Raw genomic sequence first — 19,572 nt, 5'->3', positions numbered from 1 at the left:
CACTGCTTGGCTGTTATCAGCTATCTGCTGATGTCCCTGCAGCTGGCTGGCCAGCTTTATAAACTGATTACAGGTTACATCTTGGAAATCTGGCAAGAGAAACATATAAAATACCAATTTCTGTTTGTCCAAGTGCTGGTGACTGTCCTGGTTGTCAGGTTTCTTTGTTGAAACAGGTGTCTGCATCATGCAGAAATCTGTTCACAGAGCAGGGTGTCAGGCTTGAAGTGTTCTAGAGGAATATATTCATGTAGTATATTCATATATTCATGGCTGATTTCAGAGAATATTTGAAAATCCATGATGTGATTGAAAAGTGTTATTTTTAGGCTACACATGCTTGTGCCTGAATAAACCAGTATGAGCAACTCTCTCATTCTTTCTTGTCTGTATTTCCATGATAGCTCTGTCGTGAGTCATGTATGATTTCTTGAAGCTCTATCATGCAGCAATTGCTTTATTCCATTCTGAAAAAAATACTTGTGAGGGTGTTTGTGATACTACATGCTTGCAAGTGATTTCAGAAAATATTCTTTTGGACTATAATAGTTTTATATAGCTGTTGATAGCACTTGAGCTGTAAGAGACATTGCAGTGAATCATTTGCATTTTTCCATTTGTGAAGGTGGGGTTTTACTGTTGGAATTTCTGTGTTAGTGCTTTATGGTAACTTCTCTGTAAATGAAACCTTGGCTGCACTGAAAGCTCTAGACAAACTGTACCTGCCTGCTTGTACATGTGAAGCTTTTTCTTTGGCACGTGATGCATTTGCAGAGCTGAACAAAATGTGGTCAAGTCATGGTGTGGTAACAGAAGCAAATTGGGTGGTTCTTGCCTCTTACACAGCAGCTTGGGACTGCACAGAATGTACAGTACTGATCCTGGCATCCTGACACTTCTCCTCCAAAGCAAACAAACAAAACCAAAATCCCCAGCCTGGGTGAGCTGGCTTTCCCCTGGGACAAGAGGAGAGCTGTGAGGCACAATTTGAACAAGATTTGGGCAGTGTCACAGCCTTTGCAGCCACCAGGCTGCTCCTGCTGGATTTGCATGACTTGGCAAGGAGCACCCTCTGGGAAGTGTTCCAGTTAACACTGGGGATTATTCTTCAGCTGGATCAGGTCTCTGACTTGGTTCAGTAGGTGGCTAAAAAAAGTGCCAGCATGATGACTAAGCTCATCTTTATTTGCTGAGTGATTTTTTCAATGAATTAATTCCCAGTCCATTTCAGTATGGATGCATGGCTGCTTTGCTGGCATGGTGAAGGATATGGCACAAGGATAGGAACTAAAGGATGGAAGGTGAGCTGCTCTTCTCTGGCAGCTCTGACTTGCTGTCAGTCTGTTATTTTGTGTAGTAAATTACTATGCCTGGTGTTTACTTGGTTTGAAGCATCTTCACTCTCACTGAAATGAGAATTGACATTTTTCATGCTTTTCCTACTCATGCAAAGCTAGATGTTGATATGGGTGGTTGCAGCCTGACAAGTGTAAAATACAGGTAAATATCTGTTGAAGCATCTAATTTTGTGTGAAATATGCCTGCCTCTATAAAACATGATCAAAGAGTTATTTTCCCTATAATTATATAATGATGTTGTCTTTTAGCTGGAAGCAAGAATAGAAGAGCTTAATAAAGAAGTGAAAACTAGCAAAGACAGACTTGTAACTCAAGATGCAGCAGCCAAAAATACTATTCAGCAGTTGCATAAAGAGATGGCCATTCGAATGGAACAGGTAATTTGAAGAAACTTAAACTATTGTACATCTACATTACTGAACAAACTTGGTTCTTGTAGGAAACATATTGGATCACTAAATAAGACAGAATATTCCAAGATTGGATCTGCTAGTGTGCAGTTATATATGCATTTTGGATAACTGTCAGCAGTGAATTTCGAAATAGCTGTTAACACTTCAGAGTGCCTGATAACTCTTTTAAAAAATACCTATTTTTATATGTATTGAATTCAGCTCTCAAGGAAATCTCATTTTCTTTACCTGTAAGCTGAACTTGATTCAAAAGGAGCTAAAAGCTGACAGTAGCTGTCAAAAAAATTAATATTTTTCTCAATTCCAGCCCAAAGCTTTTATTTTACCTTTATGTGTTACTGAAATCTGGGAATTTTTTTTCCTTCTTAATATCATACTATACCAAGTATTTTCTCAGTTGCATGTGTTCTAAAGCTCAGTGTCTGATTTTATTTTTTTTTCCTTATTTGAGGCAGAACTTGATAGGTGTGGGGTGGAGGGAATCTTTAAAAGTTAGCCACTGAAAGTGATCCAGCTGAAAAACAAGCCACTGGATAATGATTGCGCAGTTGGCAAGTTGGCAAGTTGGCATGTGGATGAAGGAAGAGAGAGTACCAGTACTATTTGCAAAATTCTGTTCCTAAATATTATACTTCTTTTCTTCTAAAAACCAAATTACTCATGTATTGATAACTCATTTGAGATGTTCAGCTGTAAAGATGCAGCTGTTACAATATTTATTGTTAAAAGTAGGAGTAATTTCAGTGCTTAAGAGGGATTGAATGTTTGTCAAACTGGAGCTTTTGAGTCCTGCCTTGTTATGTTACTCTACTGCAATACTAAAAATACCTGGTTAATTCTGAAATGCAAGGTCTGATTCCTTGTGTTTGGTGTTTTTCAAGGCAAACAAGAAGTGTGAGGAAGCTCGGCACGAGAAGGAGACGATGGTGATGAAATACGTCCGCGGGGAGAAGGAGTCGCTTGACCTCCGAAAGGAAAAGGAGGGCCTGGAGAGGAGGCTGAGAGATGCAAACAAAGAGATAGAAAAGCTTACAAATAAAATCAAACAACTTTCTCAGGAAAAAGGAAGATTGCACCAGCTCTATGAAACAAAGGTACTCCAAGGACTGCTGTGTGACTTGATTAAAAGCACTGTCAGAACAACCTGATCACTTGTTTGCTGTTGTACTTGGTAAAAGAAACCTGTTCTCATTTATTTTCTGCTGCACAGCTGTGAAAATGTCTTCCTTCCAAGGAAAGGGGAAAAAGTTACTCAGTTCTCATTGCAATCTTTTTGAAGTTCCTTTTAATATTTCCCTGAATATTAATTTGTGAAACATAATATTTTTTTCGTTTTTTTTTTTAACAAATTTGAGAAGACAGCTTGTTTCAGTTGTCTAGATAAAGGCTGCAGTGGCATTAAACTACTGCAGTCTTTTTTTGTTGTTTTTTCTATGTTTTCACTCTGTATTCCCTTTTTTTACTACTAAAAATTGATAATAAAGCAATAGAATTCTTCATGCAAAGTTTTGCCACTCATTTTTAGAAAGCAGTAAGATTATTATTAAATGGTCCAAGTCTTTTGGTACTCCTTCAAAGCTGTTTTTTCAATTCTGTTTCATGTGGAAGATTCAAAAATTAATAAATGACTAGAAACTACACTTCTGAAACAAAAATTTCCTCTCTGGTGCTTTGTCTTTTCAGATATATAATATTAACATATGCTAACAGTAATGCAACCTTACCTTGCTGTTCTAACCACAACACTAATGGGTTTTTTTTTCCCCACTGGATTTAAGCATTATTAGGCATTCTGAAATATGTGCATGGTTTTTCAAAACCCAGACAATAAGAAAAAAAAAAAACTTGATAACTGGAGTTTTATTCTAGAAACACTAGATCATTTAATTTTATAAAAAACCTATGAAATTTTCTCAGGACGGTGAAGCCACTCGACTCAACAGAGAAATAGAGAAATTGAAAGAAGAAATCAATTCTAATGTTATCAAAGTAAAATGGGCTCAGAACAAATTGAAAACAGAAATGGATTCACACAAGGTGAGTGAAGTGATGCTGATATCATTACATGAAAATATAGTCAGAGTAATGTACTTGTTACAGTATTTACTTTTTATGTACTGTTCCTAATGTGGTGTTCCTGTTTAATTTAAATACCTGCAGCAAAAGTCAGAGTAGTGTTCTCAAATAGTGATACTGAAATGGAAATGTTGAAAGAATGTGAAAGGAGGATGTACTGGGGCATTCTCTTTAATTTAGTCATCAAATTCTAATTTGTTGTTAAGTTTATGTTTTGGGAGTGGGTTATTTATTTGAAATAACTGTTATCTTAGTTTTTAAGTGATAGAGTTAAATCTGCTGTCTGAAAATGTGCATGGCACATAAACAAGAGTTCCTTTTATTCTGCCTTCAGTGTTGGGTCAAATGGAATTACATAAATTAACAGCTGAATGGAAGCAAGGGGAAAAATAGAGTTGGACTTCTTGTTTTGTTAATTCTTTTCAGACTGAAAGGGCAGTTTTGTTATGAGTAATGTGCTTCTCAGATGAAGTAAATGGACTTTACTAGGTTTAACCTGTTCTTTTAATTACTGTTTTTGTAGGAAACCAAAGAACGCCTCAAAGATGCAATGACAAAATTAACTGAAGCAAAAGAAGAAGGAGATCAGATAAGGAAAAACTGTCAAGAAATGATAAAATCCTATCAAGTAAGCACATTTTCTCAAGAGGTCAAATTATTGTTTAGTGCCTGAGTCTTCTTTTCATTTCTTTTTAGCTTAAGCTGTAGCAGGAAAGAATTATCCTGTGCAAGCTCCAAAGCTGAGATGAATAGAGATGGGTTTTTTACTTTACTGAAAACTTGTTAAATAAAAGTGAAAATGTTTATCTTGATTGGCATGCAGTGTGCGGGTCTTTTTTGGCATGGTCAGGATTATTAGAGGTGCACTTAGAGGAAAGACTCAGTGAAGTGAAAAGCTGCCTGTGCACTCATAGAATAGAAAGGGAAACGTAGAACTCTAAAACTCTACTTACATTTCTTCAATCCCTTTAGGAGTCAGAAGAAATCAGATCAAATGAATTGGATGCAAAATTCCGAGTAACTAAAGGAGAACTAGAGAAACAAATTCAGGAGAAGTCTGAGAACCTGGAGGTAAGTATGTGTTGTGTGGAGTCCACTTTCTGGTTAAGAATTCCATGAAATTATAATTTTGAGAATCTTATTTAAGCTGCTTACAGTTATGCCACGTTCTTTGGGTTTTGCCTTTTTTGGTGGTCTGATACTAAATCCCAGGTGTCTGCCCTCCAGCATTGCTTTTTTGGAGGATATCTTCAGGTACTACCTTGGATTCAGTTTTTATAAACAAAGTTAGGGGGAAAATAAGGTATAGTGAAGGTGAAATAACTTCTCTTTCATTTATAAACATGAATGTTGCTGTAATTAAAAGCACAAATTCAGTTGAATCAGGCCTTTCCCTGACCAGTATTTTGCCAAGATGTATGCCAAGAAGAGACAAGGACCAGCCTCTGTTTTTTGTAGAGATTTGCTAGCCCCAAAGTGAAACTCTCTAATGATGTGTGTACTCACAGCTCATCTGTGCACGTGCCCTCTTCAGAGGTGACCAAGAGCCAGTTTGCTCAGAGCTTTCTTAGGGCCTGTTGTGCCATGGATTTGTGTACCTGAAGCCAGAGTGTGCAGTCTCACTTTTCTTCTCAGTTGCCTGAGAATAAAGAAGCTTTGAGGTTTTGCTTTCCATTCTGAAGAAGTAAACCCAGCCTCTGGGGTACCTTTTCTGCCTCAAGCCCTCTCAGCTGTTGTGATGGCCTGTATTGGCCTAGGTTTTGGTGTTTTGTTTTTTTTTGTTTTTTTTGGTTTTTTTTTTTTGAGGTGCCACTGTACATTTAGTTTTCTTAATGAGCTTTTTACCTTCTAAAAAGGTGCATCATGCAAAAATAAAAGAAGTGGAAGACTTGAAGAGAACATTTAAGGAAGGCATGGATGAGCTTCGAACGCTCAGAACAAAGGTAAAGTGTGCTGAGTTGGATTGGGGTGGGGCTGAAAGCATAGTGCTGGGCTTTTGGAACAAAATACATTCCACTCCTAATTGTACTTTTACTTCTTCAGGAATAAACAGTGTGAGTAGAGATTGGCTGGCATGTGAGACTAGAAAGGATCTCTTATTGTTGACTTTGCATAGCCTTTTTTAGAAAGTAGGAGCTGATCTGTAACACAACAGTTCATCATGTGTGCCTCATTTGGCTGAAAAGTTGAGAAACATTTTAGATTTGTAATCCTGCAAATATTTTAAATCTTCTAAATTTAGTTTAAATAAAATACTTGTAAGCTTCTCCTACCTGTGACATAAGTTTTTACCTCTGGTAAGGAGGTAATGCTGTCCCTAACTTGTGGACAGTCTATAGACTAGCATGCCAGTCCCTCCAGAGCAGCTCAATAGGATGTGGAAAAAGGGAGGGAGACGGAATAAATGGTTGCCTTGGTAACTGGGGAAATGTCATATCTGTGGACGCTGAACCATTAGGCTGATAAGTTTGAGCCTTTGGGCAAAACTAATGTTAATCATGCTTGTTGAATGTAACTTTGTTTGCTTTTCTGACTCTATTTGATCTGAAATACTTTGGGATATTGGTCTAAGTTACTTGGAACCACCAAAAAATTAACACATGAACTTTGTACTACAGTCTAGATATGTGATCAGAATAATTTAGCTCTGAAGTTTGTGAAACTAAATCGTTTCTGGTTTTATTTATTTTTTGTTTTTCCATTTAGGTAAAGTGTCTAGAGGATGAGCGCTTAAGAACAGAAGATGAGTTATCCAAGTATAAAGAGATAATAAATAGACAGAAAAGTGAAATTCAGAATTTGCTGGACAGAGTCAAAACTGTAGATCAACTGCAGGATCAGCATCAGAGGTACAGCTGTGCATTTTGAGTAATGATTTTAAGATTTTCTGAGATGTGGAAGGGTTTGTTTTATTGAAGTTATTCATGCTTTAAATTAATTGTAATTTGAAGAATGCCTGTCTTTATTTAAATCAGTGCTGCTAGTATTGAAGATAACCTTGGTGGCCGGTTACAAACCAAGGGGATTGAGATTGATAAATCTAATTTAGCATCTCTCATTGTTAGAATAACAAGTGCCTGATTTCCAACATACTCTACAGGAAATTGTCTTCTAGGTGTCTGCTCAGTGCTTATTTTATTGGAAGATGCAGGGGAGCAATTAAAATGGAAAGATAAATTGCTTTAAGATTGTGATGGATGAATGAAAGTATTTAATGGAAAGAATTTTACTTACTTGAGAGATGCTGTATTCAGACAGTGTGAGGCATTTGTCTTTCTAATGGGCTGCAATTCATTCTGCTGTGTTGAAGTTCACTTATTTAAGAATGTGAGAGGAATAATGTCAGGGGAGGGCTGGGCTCATGTACAATTCAGGAGTGTTTGAGCATAGTCCTGTGTCTGTGAGGTGCACATCGACTGGGATATACAAATGCTGGCCACTCTGCTGGTTCCACTGGTGCTGCATAAATGGAGATAGATAAATGTCAGATAGGCAGAGCCACCCCTGTGTCTGTCCCTCTCGTTCTGCTAAACAGTTTTTATTTATCAGTATAAAGTATTTCCATAATTAGAGGCCTTCCTCATGGCTTAGCAAATCAGCCACTTTCCATGTGCTGTGTGTCTGTCACCTGTATTGTCATGGTGTCCTCAGCCTTTCCAGGGAAACAGCTCTGTGCTGGAAACCAGTGGAGCCTGCACTGGGATCAGTAACAGTTATTTTTCACCTGGAATCTTGCCAAATTAATTAAAGTGACTGTGATCAAAGTGTGAAACTACAAATGTGTGTTTCCACTTATCTTTTCCTCTAACTAATTGAGACATGCTTAAATATGTCTCTCATTCCTATTCAATTTGGTTTTTTTTTCTTCAGTATCCTTCCCATACAACATTTATTATCCCTACATTAAATTTCATGTTGTCTTTTATTTCAATTTCAGTGCAGACATCCTGGAATGTATAAATGCTGTAGAATATGATTTTAGGTTGAATGCTGGGAAGAACTTCACCTGCAGTGTTCCCTGGTCTTCTTCATCTGCAAAATTAAAGGATAATCTAGACATCTCTTTTAGAATGGTCTAAACCTTTAATTTTGTCTGATCCAACCCTGACTGCTAGGCAGAGATTTCTCCTGTCGTGATGAAACAACATATTTGAAAATGTAAAATACAGGCATACATGCAACCTTGTGGCACAGGTTTTTAAATGGGAGCTACAGGTGAGATACTTTGCAGCACAAATAACTGGGTCTCAGCTCTTGTTGGAGAAGCAAACAGTACAGGATTGTTGATTTAAAGTGAATTGATCCTCCTCATAATTACACTGTCTGCCAGGAAATTAAATTATATGTGTGCTCTTGCTTTGTGTAATTTTAATTTTAGTTTTAAATTTGAATATACACACTCCCTGTGAGAAAGGTGAGGTTTTTTCTGCTGATGTTAGAAAGTAAAGCTTTGGAAAAGGTGTATTAAATTCAGTGATGGAAGAATTAATGAACTAATATTGCAAGAGCAAATAAGAGGGAGGTTTTTAGTCTGTAACATTTTTAACAGCTATTAAATTTTGGAATTAATTTCAAACATTTTCTGTAGAATGTTGATGATAACTGAAGATGCAGCATTTTTTACTCTGATTGGATGTGAGAGTCTTTCAGTAGAAACAAAAACTTGTTCTGTAGAGGGAAGAACTTGTTTTTGGGGGGAAGGAGTAGAGGAGTAAGACAGGCCCTTTGATTCAGAGCTGCAGGGCTTGGATTAGGACATGTCAGGAATGACCATACTGCTGTCCTAGAGAAATTCAAACTGCATTATTTCCCTGTTTCCTAAAGAGAAGGCCTCTTACAGATTGGCCGCTTTGTTGGGTTTGCAAACCTTCCTCTCACCCACTATGTCTGGTTTTGAGGGTTTTGTCTGTGCCCTGGTCTGAAGGTCATATGGAGAAGCTGAAAATGGAGAGCTGGCCTTCCTTGAGGAGCTAATGCCTGAGTGTCCTCTGTGGGCTGCAGCAATCTGTCATTTCAGCACTGCAGGTGTCGTGAAACAAAGTGAAAACTTCCTTGACATTTAGAATGATCCAGTGACTAACACCTACCCCAGGGTCATTAATTGTTCCCCTGCCTTATTTGGACTTGACCTGAATGCTTTTACTGCAATAAACTTCGTATCTTTAAGCTCAGGTTATCCCTAATGTGATACAATTGTTTTGACAGAGATGAACAAGAAATCAATGCTTTAAAGGAAGAAATAGATGGTTTCAATTCTCTGGTTGCTGATCTTCAGAAGGACATTGAAGGTAGTCGGAAAAGAGAATCTGAGTTATTGATGTTCACTGAGAAATTAACCAGTAAGAATGCACAGCTTCAGTCTGAAAACAATTCCTTACAGAGCCAGTTGGATAAGCTTTCTTACAGTGAAAGAGAGCTGCAGAATCAGCTGGAGTGTGTTCAACAGACTAGAGATGATCTGGTGAGTACAGTGGGCTTTTTGTTTTTGCTCCAGTAAGATGTCTGATGCAGATAAGGATGTAGCACATAAATGCCCCCTTGTATCTCCATTTACCTGACTGCATTTTCTCCTTGAGTTTGCCATTAGTAGCAGTGGGATTTGAACACCTCATGTTCCCAGGCTGAAAGAAATTTTAAGGCACACTGCACTGGAATGAGGGGGTGTCACTGTGTTTTTCTTTCTGGTTTTTTTGGGAGCAGAGAGTTGTTCACTTCCAGATGAAGTGAAACAGACAAAAGGTTCTAATTTGCCTGTGAAATTTGTTACTGTAAATTGTTTCTCAGGTCCTGTTTGTACTATGAGATAAATGTAATTTTTATTAAACTTAGTGTGTCATGGAAGGTAATGTGACTTTGTACTGTATCATGTAGAAGTTCTGGAGGTAGATGAGGAATCTTACTATTCATGTGAAATGCTAGTGTTCAGCCTAAATAATAAATGTAAAGTGTGAATGATTCCCAGGTGAAAAGTGCAGTTAGAGATGTTGAGCATGCACTGTGGTTAGGATAGGATTTTTTTGTGTATGACTGAAAATCAAATCCCAATTTCAGGCCATCAAGTTACAGAAGGAGGAGAATCAGAGGAAGTCAGAGGTTGAGGCCCTGCAGGCTCAGCTGGCCTCAGAGCAGGAGGAAGTGTCAGCCCTGAAGACCCGTGTGGATGAGCTGAAGGATGACCTGGCTACCCAGAAGCGCAAGCACGCAGCCAACCTGAAAGACCTCACAAAACAACTTCAGCTAGGTGGGGATTATTTTCATTTATGAGACAGCCCTGTCTGTGTCCCCCTTAGTGTCTGCTAGAGATTCAGGTCCTGTCTGTGTGTGCTCACTGCTTGAGTGTCACCCTTCAACCTCTCCCTGTCCCTGGAGACAATGACAGTGAGCAAGTTAGACCTTGTGCAAACTGTAGTTTCAGACCTTTGTGTTAATTTTCAATCTAAAATGTAATTTTTGAAGTGGGCTTAGACATAAAAGGAAATACTTATTTCAAAAGAGCTTAGTCTTTGTTATGATATATCTGACTACTGAAATGTCACCATAGGTATATATGGATCCTGGTCTGTGTAGGAGTATATTAAGAAGCTGCCAGAAGCCTCCTAGTTGCTGACTGTATTAGGAATTGCTGGTTATTTTTTTAACAGAACACTTCAGTTTTTAAAGGTGGATATGGAGAGACTGATGACTAATTTTGTCTACAAACAGAAGTCATCAAATACCCCACAATGCATTAGTAGAAAAAAGATTTGAAGATAATCAGATGTGTTTGAAAGAAGAGATCCTTATTGGCACTTTGCAAGACAAGTTCCATGTCCCTTTTTATGCATATAAGAACAGCTGTGTGCTTTCCCTCTTGATCCCTACTGAGTGAGTGGTGCTTCTGGCACAAGTACTGCTGTAGTGCCACAGTTAGGAGATGCTGGAACAGAGTTGCTGACATCAGTAGTGATTTACATGGCAGAACTAATCAAAAGTAAAATCAAATTGAAGTCTTAATGGTCCCAGTTAATCCTGTATATGACATTACCCCTTCAACTGGCAAACACAGCAGTGTGTAGGGATCGTGGTGGGTGTTACCTCCAGGTGCTGCTTGGGTTTTACTTTTAGTTGCTACCATTGGCTTTCAGTTGTCACATCATGTTAAATTAGTGCAGGTCAGAGATGATTACAGGTTCTATATGTTGGGTAACAATGTAATTTTTAGTTCTTAGTCTACTATTGCTAATCATCATTTTGTTAATACTTTTAGCACGGAGGAAATTGGATCAGATGGAAAATGGTAATTATGACAAAGAAGTCAGCAGCATGGGGAGCCGTTCCAGTTCATCAGGTAATGGAGCACATGGCAGGGCTGCCAAACAACCCTTCAGTCTTAACAAGGTTGCTCACAGTGTGCTTGCTCTTTATGTGGTTTGTGCATATGCAGTGTGTGGGCAGCCTCCCATTAAAACTGACAAAATAGCCTCTAAGCAGCAAAATGCACATGACTGAGTGCAGTTGTAGGTGCTTATTATGAGATTAAAGGGTAATGTTTATGATGTTTATATATTTTGGTTCTTTTTAAATACCTGCCTTTTTTATTTCATGGCTTTTATGTTTGGAGGGAAGCTCAAGAGGACTCCAGCTTATACATGCTCCTTTTACATGCTGCCAGAAGCAAAATAAAAATGAGCTGTGGCTTCCAACGTTGTTTAATTGCCCTATTGACAGTTGTGACTGTGTAAATGAGAAATCAATTAGCATCATTAGAGACATCAGTAGGTTTATGTAATATTCATTACTTTCTATCCAGTACAAGTAAAGGAGTGATCTTTAGCACTGAAAACAGCATGTTTCCTTCCTTGATACCTTTAGGTTTTAAATTGGGTTAGTTCTGTCCAGATGTCTGTAATCTCACTGTGTGAGAGAGACAAATGCTTAGAAAGAGCAGCAGAAAGTAAATACTGTGAGCTCAAAGTGATCAGTGCTGCATGTGCAGGGCTTTGTGAGTCTGTACAGTTTTCATAATATTGTAATTTTAGTTTACTCCAAAACTAGGATTTAAAATCCCCTCAGTCTTGTACAAAGTAAATGGGCATGAAGGTGTTTCAGTGGGAATAAGCATTCCTGAAGGGAGTGCACTTAGACCAGAGGCAGTGCACCCACAGGAGGGGACTGCACCGCTGTCCCAGCCTGTCTCATTTAAACACTGCAAGGATCCTTTAGAGAAAACCCCACTACCATAAAGGGAAACTGGCATCCTGGGGAGGGTATCCTCAGCTCCTGGCAGCACTGCTCTGCTGGGGGCACTTCACCTGGTGTGAGCTGCAGAGGGGTTTTTACAAACACTGTGCTGTTGGCAGGGTCCCTGAACGCACGCAGCAGCACCGAGGATCGCTCCCCCGAGAACACTGGCTCTGCAGTGGCTGTGGACAGCTTCCCAGAGGTGGACAAGGCTGTCCTGGTGGAAAGAATATTAAGGCTGCAGAAGGCACATGCTCGAAAAAATGAGAAGATGGAGTTTATGGAGGATCACATCAAACAGCTGGTGGAGGAAATCAGGAAAAAAACCAAGTATGTTCTGTTCATACAGGTTTTCGGTGTTGAGCTGTTGCACTAGACAAGTAAGAAAACTAATTGTCATAGTGAAAATGTTTAAAACAGTAAAAATATTGCAGTGACAGTAGATTTTGAAGATGGAATTAGTTTTGTGGGATTTTTTTCCCTTCTCTTTTCCCAGCAGTTATAGTAATTGCCGAGTTTTTGGCAATTAGTACTATTACTGATTTTTTTTCAGTAGGAATAAACTGGCACAAGTAGGTTTTTGGTAGCAAAATGGTCAGCAGGTGGCTGATTTCTGGTGGACTGCTGCCACTGGCTAACAGAAGAGTCCATTCTCCTCATGTGCTTAAAAGGGTGCTGATTGTGTTTGTTTTGGAAGGAGAATCTGCATTATTCCAGATGGTACTCTGGTATACACATCAAACAAATGATGTATCTGAGCCAAAGCTGGTCAGTGGTTAATATGAGAGACAAGATTCCACTTCAGTGAAAATCTCATCTTACAGGATAATGTCTGGAGCTTCAGTTAGGAGGGTAAGAAATGCTGGCATAAAGCTGCTTCTGGAAGGTGCAGTTGCCTTTTAGGAACAGCCCTTGCTTTATGAGTCCATACATCTCACAGAACACGATTACAGCTTGGGAAGACTCCTGAGAAGTGGCTTTGTATTTTTTTTTTTTTCTCATGTGTAGAAAGCTTAAGATTTCATGTCTGGAGTCCTTCAGCAAAGAAAAACAGACTTTTTAAATTACCTTTCTTGTCTCAATAGCTTTTCAAAATACTTTTAAATAAGTAAACCCTGCACATTGTATTGTCTTGGCTTACCAGCATTTCCTGTATCAGTGTTGGTATCTCAGGTTTTCCTCTGACATAGAAACTGGGTGAGTAATTTTTTACTGCTTTTTTGGTAATATACTGTACTGCCTGAAAATAAAATTACTCATGGCAGGACTCTGAAATTACTGCAGCATCTGACTCTTCTCTGCCTTGTAATGCTGTGATGTTGTTGGTTTATTTTTCACTCCAGAATTATTCAGAGTTACATCTTGCGGGAAGAAGCCGGAACACTTTCATCAGAGGCCTCTGACTTCAACAAAGTTCACTTGAGCAGGCGTGGGGGGATCATGGCATCTCTGTACACATCTCACCCTGCAGACAGTGGGCTCACCTTGGAACTCTCCTTAGAGATAAACAGGAAGCTTCAGGCTGTGTTAGAAGATACATTACTGAAGAATATTACGTTGAAAGTGAGTAGCTGTGCCAGTTCTGCACATTCCTGTGGTTCTCAGGTGCTCCCTTCACTGCATGCTGTTAAAGGCTGACAATGAGAAGTCAGCTCATTGTGATTTGGTGCCACTGGTAAGCATTGGGGTTAAGCAGGGAGTTATGTGACATGAGGCCATGTACCTCCAGTGTAGGACCCTCAGAGTATGCTGCACTAATGAGCTGCTGCTTGAAATAAGTTCTGGAGTGCCTGTGCCTTCAGCAGGGCAGGGTCTCTCCATGCTCTCCCCTGGGCAGGTGGGGCAGGAGCACAGCCTCTGCTCCTGAGACAGCACATCTGCTGCCAGGGAGAGGTGGCAGGCTGGAAAATGGAGTGCAGGCTGCCAGCTGGGCTGCAGGGCTCTGCACAAGCTGGAGATCTCTTCCTGTAATCATCATTCCCCTTGAATGCTAGGGGAACTAACATTCTACCTTCTAGACATCCTGTAGAATACTGGTAACTGCAAAAGAGGACTTGCCAATAGCTTTGAGTTTCTTACTGAAATGAGTTTGTATTTTTCTGACTCTAATCATTTGCATTTGTTCTGGATACTTGAAAGTATCAACCTGCTGACATAAGCTGTAATTTTGACTTATTAGTGCATTTGTGCTGATGGACTCATTTCCTTGTATAACTTACCTTATCATTTCCCCCCCAAAGGAGAACCTGCAGACTCTAGGAACAGAAATAGAACGGCTTATTAAACACAAGCATGAACTGGAACAGAGAATAAAGCAGACATAACTAAAACTTCTGGGGACTAACCAACCTGAAGATGCAGAAAAGGCAGGTGCTACAGACCACTGTTTTACATTCTGCCTGCCAGCACAAGCATCTGGGTTTTTGCAGAAGAAGCCTTTGGCCACACAGGCTCACTCATGTGAGAGATCAACAGGGTTTGGCATCTGTGTGGTTCTGGCTACCCAGGACCAGCCTGAGGCGCTGCTGAAATTCACTGCACACTACGCTTATCTGAAACTTCTATTTCAAATACTGATGCTTTGCAGTGCAGACTGTTTGGAGTGAGTTGCCATGAGATTTTAATTTCTGCACTGTGTAATTAATCAGTCTCTTAATGATGGAGCTTGAAAAAAAAAATAAAGCCAATTATGTCTTAGTTGCTATTGAACATATCCAGTGTTACTGAGCTTTAAGGGCTTTAAGACATTTATTTCCTTTCTTGCATATTATTTCTGATCTTTGGGTTGATTAAGCATTTTTGACATATGCATGGAAGAATGCTTTGTTACAAAATCTTGGGTTTTAACTGGTGACCATGATATTGCATATTTTCTGCTTTAGATTAACATTCAGCTGCTCAATTTCTTTATTCCAGAGGAGTGAAACAACAGTAAAACTAAGGAATTAGAAAGTGTTCTGATTCAGTTTTTGAGTTCATGTAATTGAAACCAATGTCAGTTCAGCAAATTTTGTAAACCCTTGATCCTTAGACATATGGATCAAAAGAAGTCTGATATCAGATAATTGGTTAATAAAGTTCTCTGGGCTTCTGCATAACTTAGAGCATTTAGGAGTTTCAGCTGCCCATTGTAAATCTATGTGAGTACATGTAGACATGGTGATTGCATCTGCTTTCAAAGACAAATGGAAGCCAATAAATTTTCTCATTAGCTGTGGCTAGACCAACTAGTGACAATAATGGTAAGAAGTAGATCTAAATGGGATTTTAATAGTTGGACTGTGAAAGTGGCACAGAAATCTGTGCAACTGCTTGATTTTACTGTTGTGAAGAAGTTGGTGAAAATCACTGAAAAGTGTTACTTAATCCTTCAGTGGCTGAGATGGTGATGGAGGAAGAGTATCAAGGTGACAAGATTTGGGTTACTCACAACATTATGTTCACATTTTAATTCCAGGATAAGTAATACACAGGATCTGAAATATCTTTATTCCAGCAGTAAATGCACAGTTTCTGTATCTATCACCTTTTGACCAAAATCAATTGATCAGATCACCCTGTAAATACATACTTCAGGTTTTTATTACATACTTGAACTTCCTATTGCCATGAGAAGAGTCAATGTACATTTACAATAGCAAAGCTTTAGCTACTTTAATCAAAAAGGGGTTGTGGGGAGAATCTGTCTGGTTCTGCAGATACTGTTTGCATTGTACACCAAATGAGGGACCTGAATTTGGCAGCACAGAGGAGGATAATTGATCAGACATCTGGGTGACCTAGGGATGTGAACTCCATTTCCACATGCCACTAAGTTGCCTGAGCTTTGTAATAAAACAAATTGAGCAAAAAGCCCAATTTGATTTGAATAGTTTGGTTGAAGACAGTGGGACTTCCTTGTTAAAGATAGGCATCTCTGAAAATCCTTGTGGGATCAAGACCTGGTTTGTGGTCCAGAGAGCTTCAGGAGTCTGGGATGGCAGGTCCCCTCAGTGTCAAAGGATTAAATATTCCTTTGGAAAGGGAGAATGGGAGCAAATATAGTTTAAAACCTGAGCAAGTATTATATAGAAACTGCAAGCCTTTAATCTGGGTGGGTTTTTATACATCTATTTTTCTAATTCCTGAGAGCAATGATTATCTGAAATGTTAGGAAATTTGGGCCAGTCCAGTCATGGGACTACTTCTGTTTTACTGTTGTTGAAGTGATGTGAAGAAGCAAATACCTGGCTGTGCTGAAACAGATTTGTCACAGCTTCCAGGAAGCAAACAGGCAGTTGTTCATGACTGAGCTTGGGCCTTCTGCTGAGAGAAAGTACTTTAGAACAATTTGCATGCTAAAACATAGCTTAGCTCTTGTATGTTTGTGTTTTCATGCTTTAATGTACCAGATCTCTGGATGTTTTCAGGCATTGAGCTGAATGATTCCAGTATTTCAGTACCATGTTAATATTGTAATCTTTTATTGTATGTTCTCCAGGTGTACAGTGTGAATGAAGGAGGGGTGTGGTGCAGATGGAATCAGTGCAATGGCTTTGTGGAAATTCTGTTTTCTTTTTGGCATGGTTGTTCTCCTTTTAAGTTGAGAAACCTAGTTAGCTGTCCTCCTGCCCTGCTGAAATGCTGCTGGCTCTTTGTAGCACTAATAATTTCTCAGACTATTTTTTTCCCTTGGTTATGGAGACACACAAAGCAGCCAAAATACCACGTTGTTTTTTGTGCACGGTGTTTTCATGGACCAAAGCTTCATCCACAGGTGTTATTTTAAACATATCTGTTAGACATGGAAAAGTCATTCTGGCTTGCACATTGGCAGGTGACTGTCCAGTCACTTGTGATGAGTGCCTGATGGGGTCAGCCAGCAACTTGGCACAGGGATGTTCCTCCTTTTTGAGAGGCAGTGATGTATCAGCCATGAAATGTTGCTGGCCCTGTTGCCATGGGGTGGCTTGTCAGGAGTGTGATGCTGCTGGTGCAGCACTGAGCACACTTTGTGTGCAAAGGTGTTTCTGTGGGGTGGCTCTCACAGGTGAGCACCAGCTGGTGCAGGGGTGGGTGTGAGCCTTGTGTAGCCATCTCATCCCACTTATCCTTGTTTTGGAAACTGTACTGTGGACCTGAAACTGAAAACTGTCCTCAGATAAACTGAATTTTAGAGACAAACTGGTGAATTGATAAACTACTCATGAAGGCAGCCTGGAGCATGTAGCTACATGCCTGTCACTGAAATTCAGTGCCCATTAGACGTGGAATTGCCACAGGCTGCTTTTGAAAATTCCAAGCTTGTGGCTGGTTGTATTACAAGCTTAAACATCTGTTCCTTAAATACTCAGGGTGCTCTTTTCATTCAAACATCGCACAAACAGATGTTGTTAGAGGCCCTACAAGAAAGCTGCCTACGCTTTTCCACCCTCTGTAAAATCCAGCACTGTCATTGCCAGAAGCCAGACCCTCTGACCTGAAGAATACAATTTTGTGCTACAGAAATCACTGGCTTGTTGCCATACAGACTTGTGCAATATTTTAAATTATAATGTCCAGAAAACTGGATATTGATTTCTTCCTTGAACATTTTCTCATTATCTTCATTTGTTGCTGGCAACACCTGTAGTATCTCTCTTAAAATATTTTTAATTGCAACGTTTTGGTTCATAACTAAAAATAGAAAAATTTAAAGACAGCATGTCTGGCTTCCAGTGCATCAAGTGTAAAACCTGAGTGTCCACATTCTGCAGAGACCTGAATCTAGGGAGGGGTCCAGAGGGCAACGCCTGTCCAAGGGGCCTTCACCCTTCCTGTGCCAGCAGTAGGTGGCACAAGGATTCAGGTGTTCCCTGTCTCACCTGTCCAGGGACAGGTGCCTGTGTTGCAGAGGGAGCTGGGTGGTATTTAGAGCTTTTCCAGATGGATGGGTGTTTCCTTCCCATTTTCGTGTTCTAACTGAAACTGTTGATTCTTCCAATCTATGTGTGTAAGTCCTGTACACAGAATGTCTTGTTGATTTCATTTTGTAGATACCTGTTTCTGTATAAAGTTTTCAAAGGTATTGCTATACCTTATGTATATACTGTACTTTGAAATAATAAACATACAAATGTATGAAAGCCTACTTTGGGTCTGATTTGTCCCACTATGGTGTTTGGAGGTCTTCTTACTAACAGAATGGGACTGCTGGGCTATGTTACGTGAGCTTTTATTGCAGCATCAGCCTCATTACATAGTTGAGACAACAGAAAGATGGCAAAAGCTCATGTGCAACCAGCAACAGCTGAAGATTTCTTTGTTATGGAGCATTTAAAAAACTTTCTGACCATTGCTAAAGCTTACAGACAGTTGTTCTAGCCAATTACTAAAAGTACAGGTACACCTGCTTCACACAGTGCTTACTTGTCTTCTTTCTATTAACAACATACAATACTTCATTATTAAGTAATGAAGTAAGCTTAATTAAGTAAGCTTAAAACATTCTATTATCTTACTAAGCATATTTTTCTGCAGTCTTAAGGTCTATCTTAGCTAAGCCTAAAACTCAAGCTATTGTTTCCTGTTCTTACTATACTATTGTAACTTTTTCTGCTTTCAGACTTTGCAGCTGCTTCTAGTTCTGAGTTTTCTGTTCGTTCTATTTCTAAGACCTGCTTTCCCAACTTCCTAAAAATCTTACACCAAAGCCCTTCTTGTTCCCCTCGGGTGGGTCTGACTGTGCCCAGGAAATGCGAGCGGTGCTGCAGTTCTGCCCCAGCCCTGCTTGCCGATTGCACCCGCTGAACAGGAGGTGGCAGTGCCTCTTCTCCGGTGCTGCCGGTGAGGAGCAGCCGAGCCAGGGAAAACACCTCTCGCACTGCTGTTCATCCCTTGGGAATTGCGCGGGACAGGCGACAGATGTGCTGCAGATGTCCCTGCCAGTGCCCTCGGTGCTTTCCCCTTCCATAACCTGAATTTTGGGAATCCCACAATCCCAGCAGCCAGGACTGGTTCCTTGGCTGCAGCTCCACATTTGCTCCTCTGATTTATTTATTCTCTTGTAGAGATCTAACAGAGTTGATTTTTAGGTTTTTTTTAGGTTTGGGGTTTTTTTTTTTTTCAGTTTTTTAGCCATGAGAGTATTTTTAAATAAAAATAGTAAGTGGTCGTGTCTGGTTGCTGTCAGTGCTTCTATTAAAAACCTGGGAATGAGATTGATATGGGTTGTCCTGCCCTTGCAGGGAGCCAGAAAAAGGAAAAAAGAATACCGTGAAGGTGATAATTTATGGAGTTTATTCTAGTATCTCTCAGAGTACCTTAAATGAAAGAGAGGGGGCTGTCCTATATTTTGCTGAAATTTAATGGCAAAGAGCCTCAAGCTTCCCAGGACCAGGCCAAGGGCTCCCAGTGATTTTTCTGGTTACATTTACCTGCATGACCCTGTGCTTGAAAATTGAAATGCTACAAAATTGTTTTGCAGATTACAGCTTTTCTTCCAGGTTTTTCCACTGATAGCAGGTACAGTTGTTGGTGATAGATG

General features: G+C 39.6%; 1 protein-coding gene across 1 annotated transcript in view; it reads left to right on the top strand.

Annotated features, from left to right (window-relative positions):
* Positions 1-18,177, top strand: part of CCDC186 (coiled-coil domain containing 186) — a 34,571-nt gene extending 16,394 nt beyond the window's left edge. The window contains exons 4-16 of the mRNA XM_058029268.1: positions 1,608-1,736; positions 2,654-2,866; positions 3,690-3,809; positions 4,372-4,476; positions 4,821-4,919; positions 5,705-5,791; positions 6,555-6,697; positions 9,054-9,309; positions 9,900-10,089; positions 11,095-11,175; positions 12,188-12,398; positions 13,412-13,631; positions 14,309-18,177. Of these exons, the coding sequence (XP_057885251.1) occupies positions 1,608-1,736; positions 2,654-2,866; positions 3,690-3,809; positions 4,372-4,476; positions 4,821-4,919; positions 5,705-5,791; positions 6,555-6,697; positions 9,054-9,309; positions 9,900-10,089; positions 11,095-11,175; positions 12,188-12,398; positions 13,412-13,631; positions 14,309-14,392 (1,938 nt within the window). The 3' untranslated portion in view covers positions 14,393-18,177. The remainder of the gene's footprint in view (positions 1-1,607; positions 1,737-2,653; positions 2,867-3,689; positions 3,810-4,371; positions 4,477-4,820; positions 4,920-5,704; positions 5,792-6,554; positions 6,698-9,053; positions 9,310-9,899; positions 10,090-11,094; positions 11,176-12,187; positions 12,399-13,411; positions 13,632-14,308) is intronic.
* The last annotated feature ends 1,395 nt before the right edge of the window (positions 18,178-19,572 follow it).

Source organism: Melospiza georgiana, chromosome 8 (assembly GCF_028018845.1).
Source record: "Melospiza georgiana isolate bMelGeo1 chromosome 8, bMelGeo1.pri, whole genome shotgun sequence".
Classification (NCBI taxonomy): Eukaryota; Metazoa; Chordata; class Aves; order Passeriformes; family Passerellidae; genus Melospiza; species Melospiza georgiana.
Note: the sequence above shows the minus strand (reverse complement) of the source record. Positions and strands in the feature narration are given on the sequence as shown.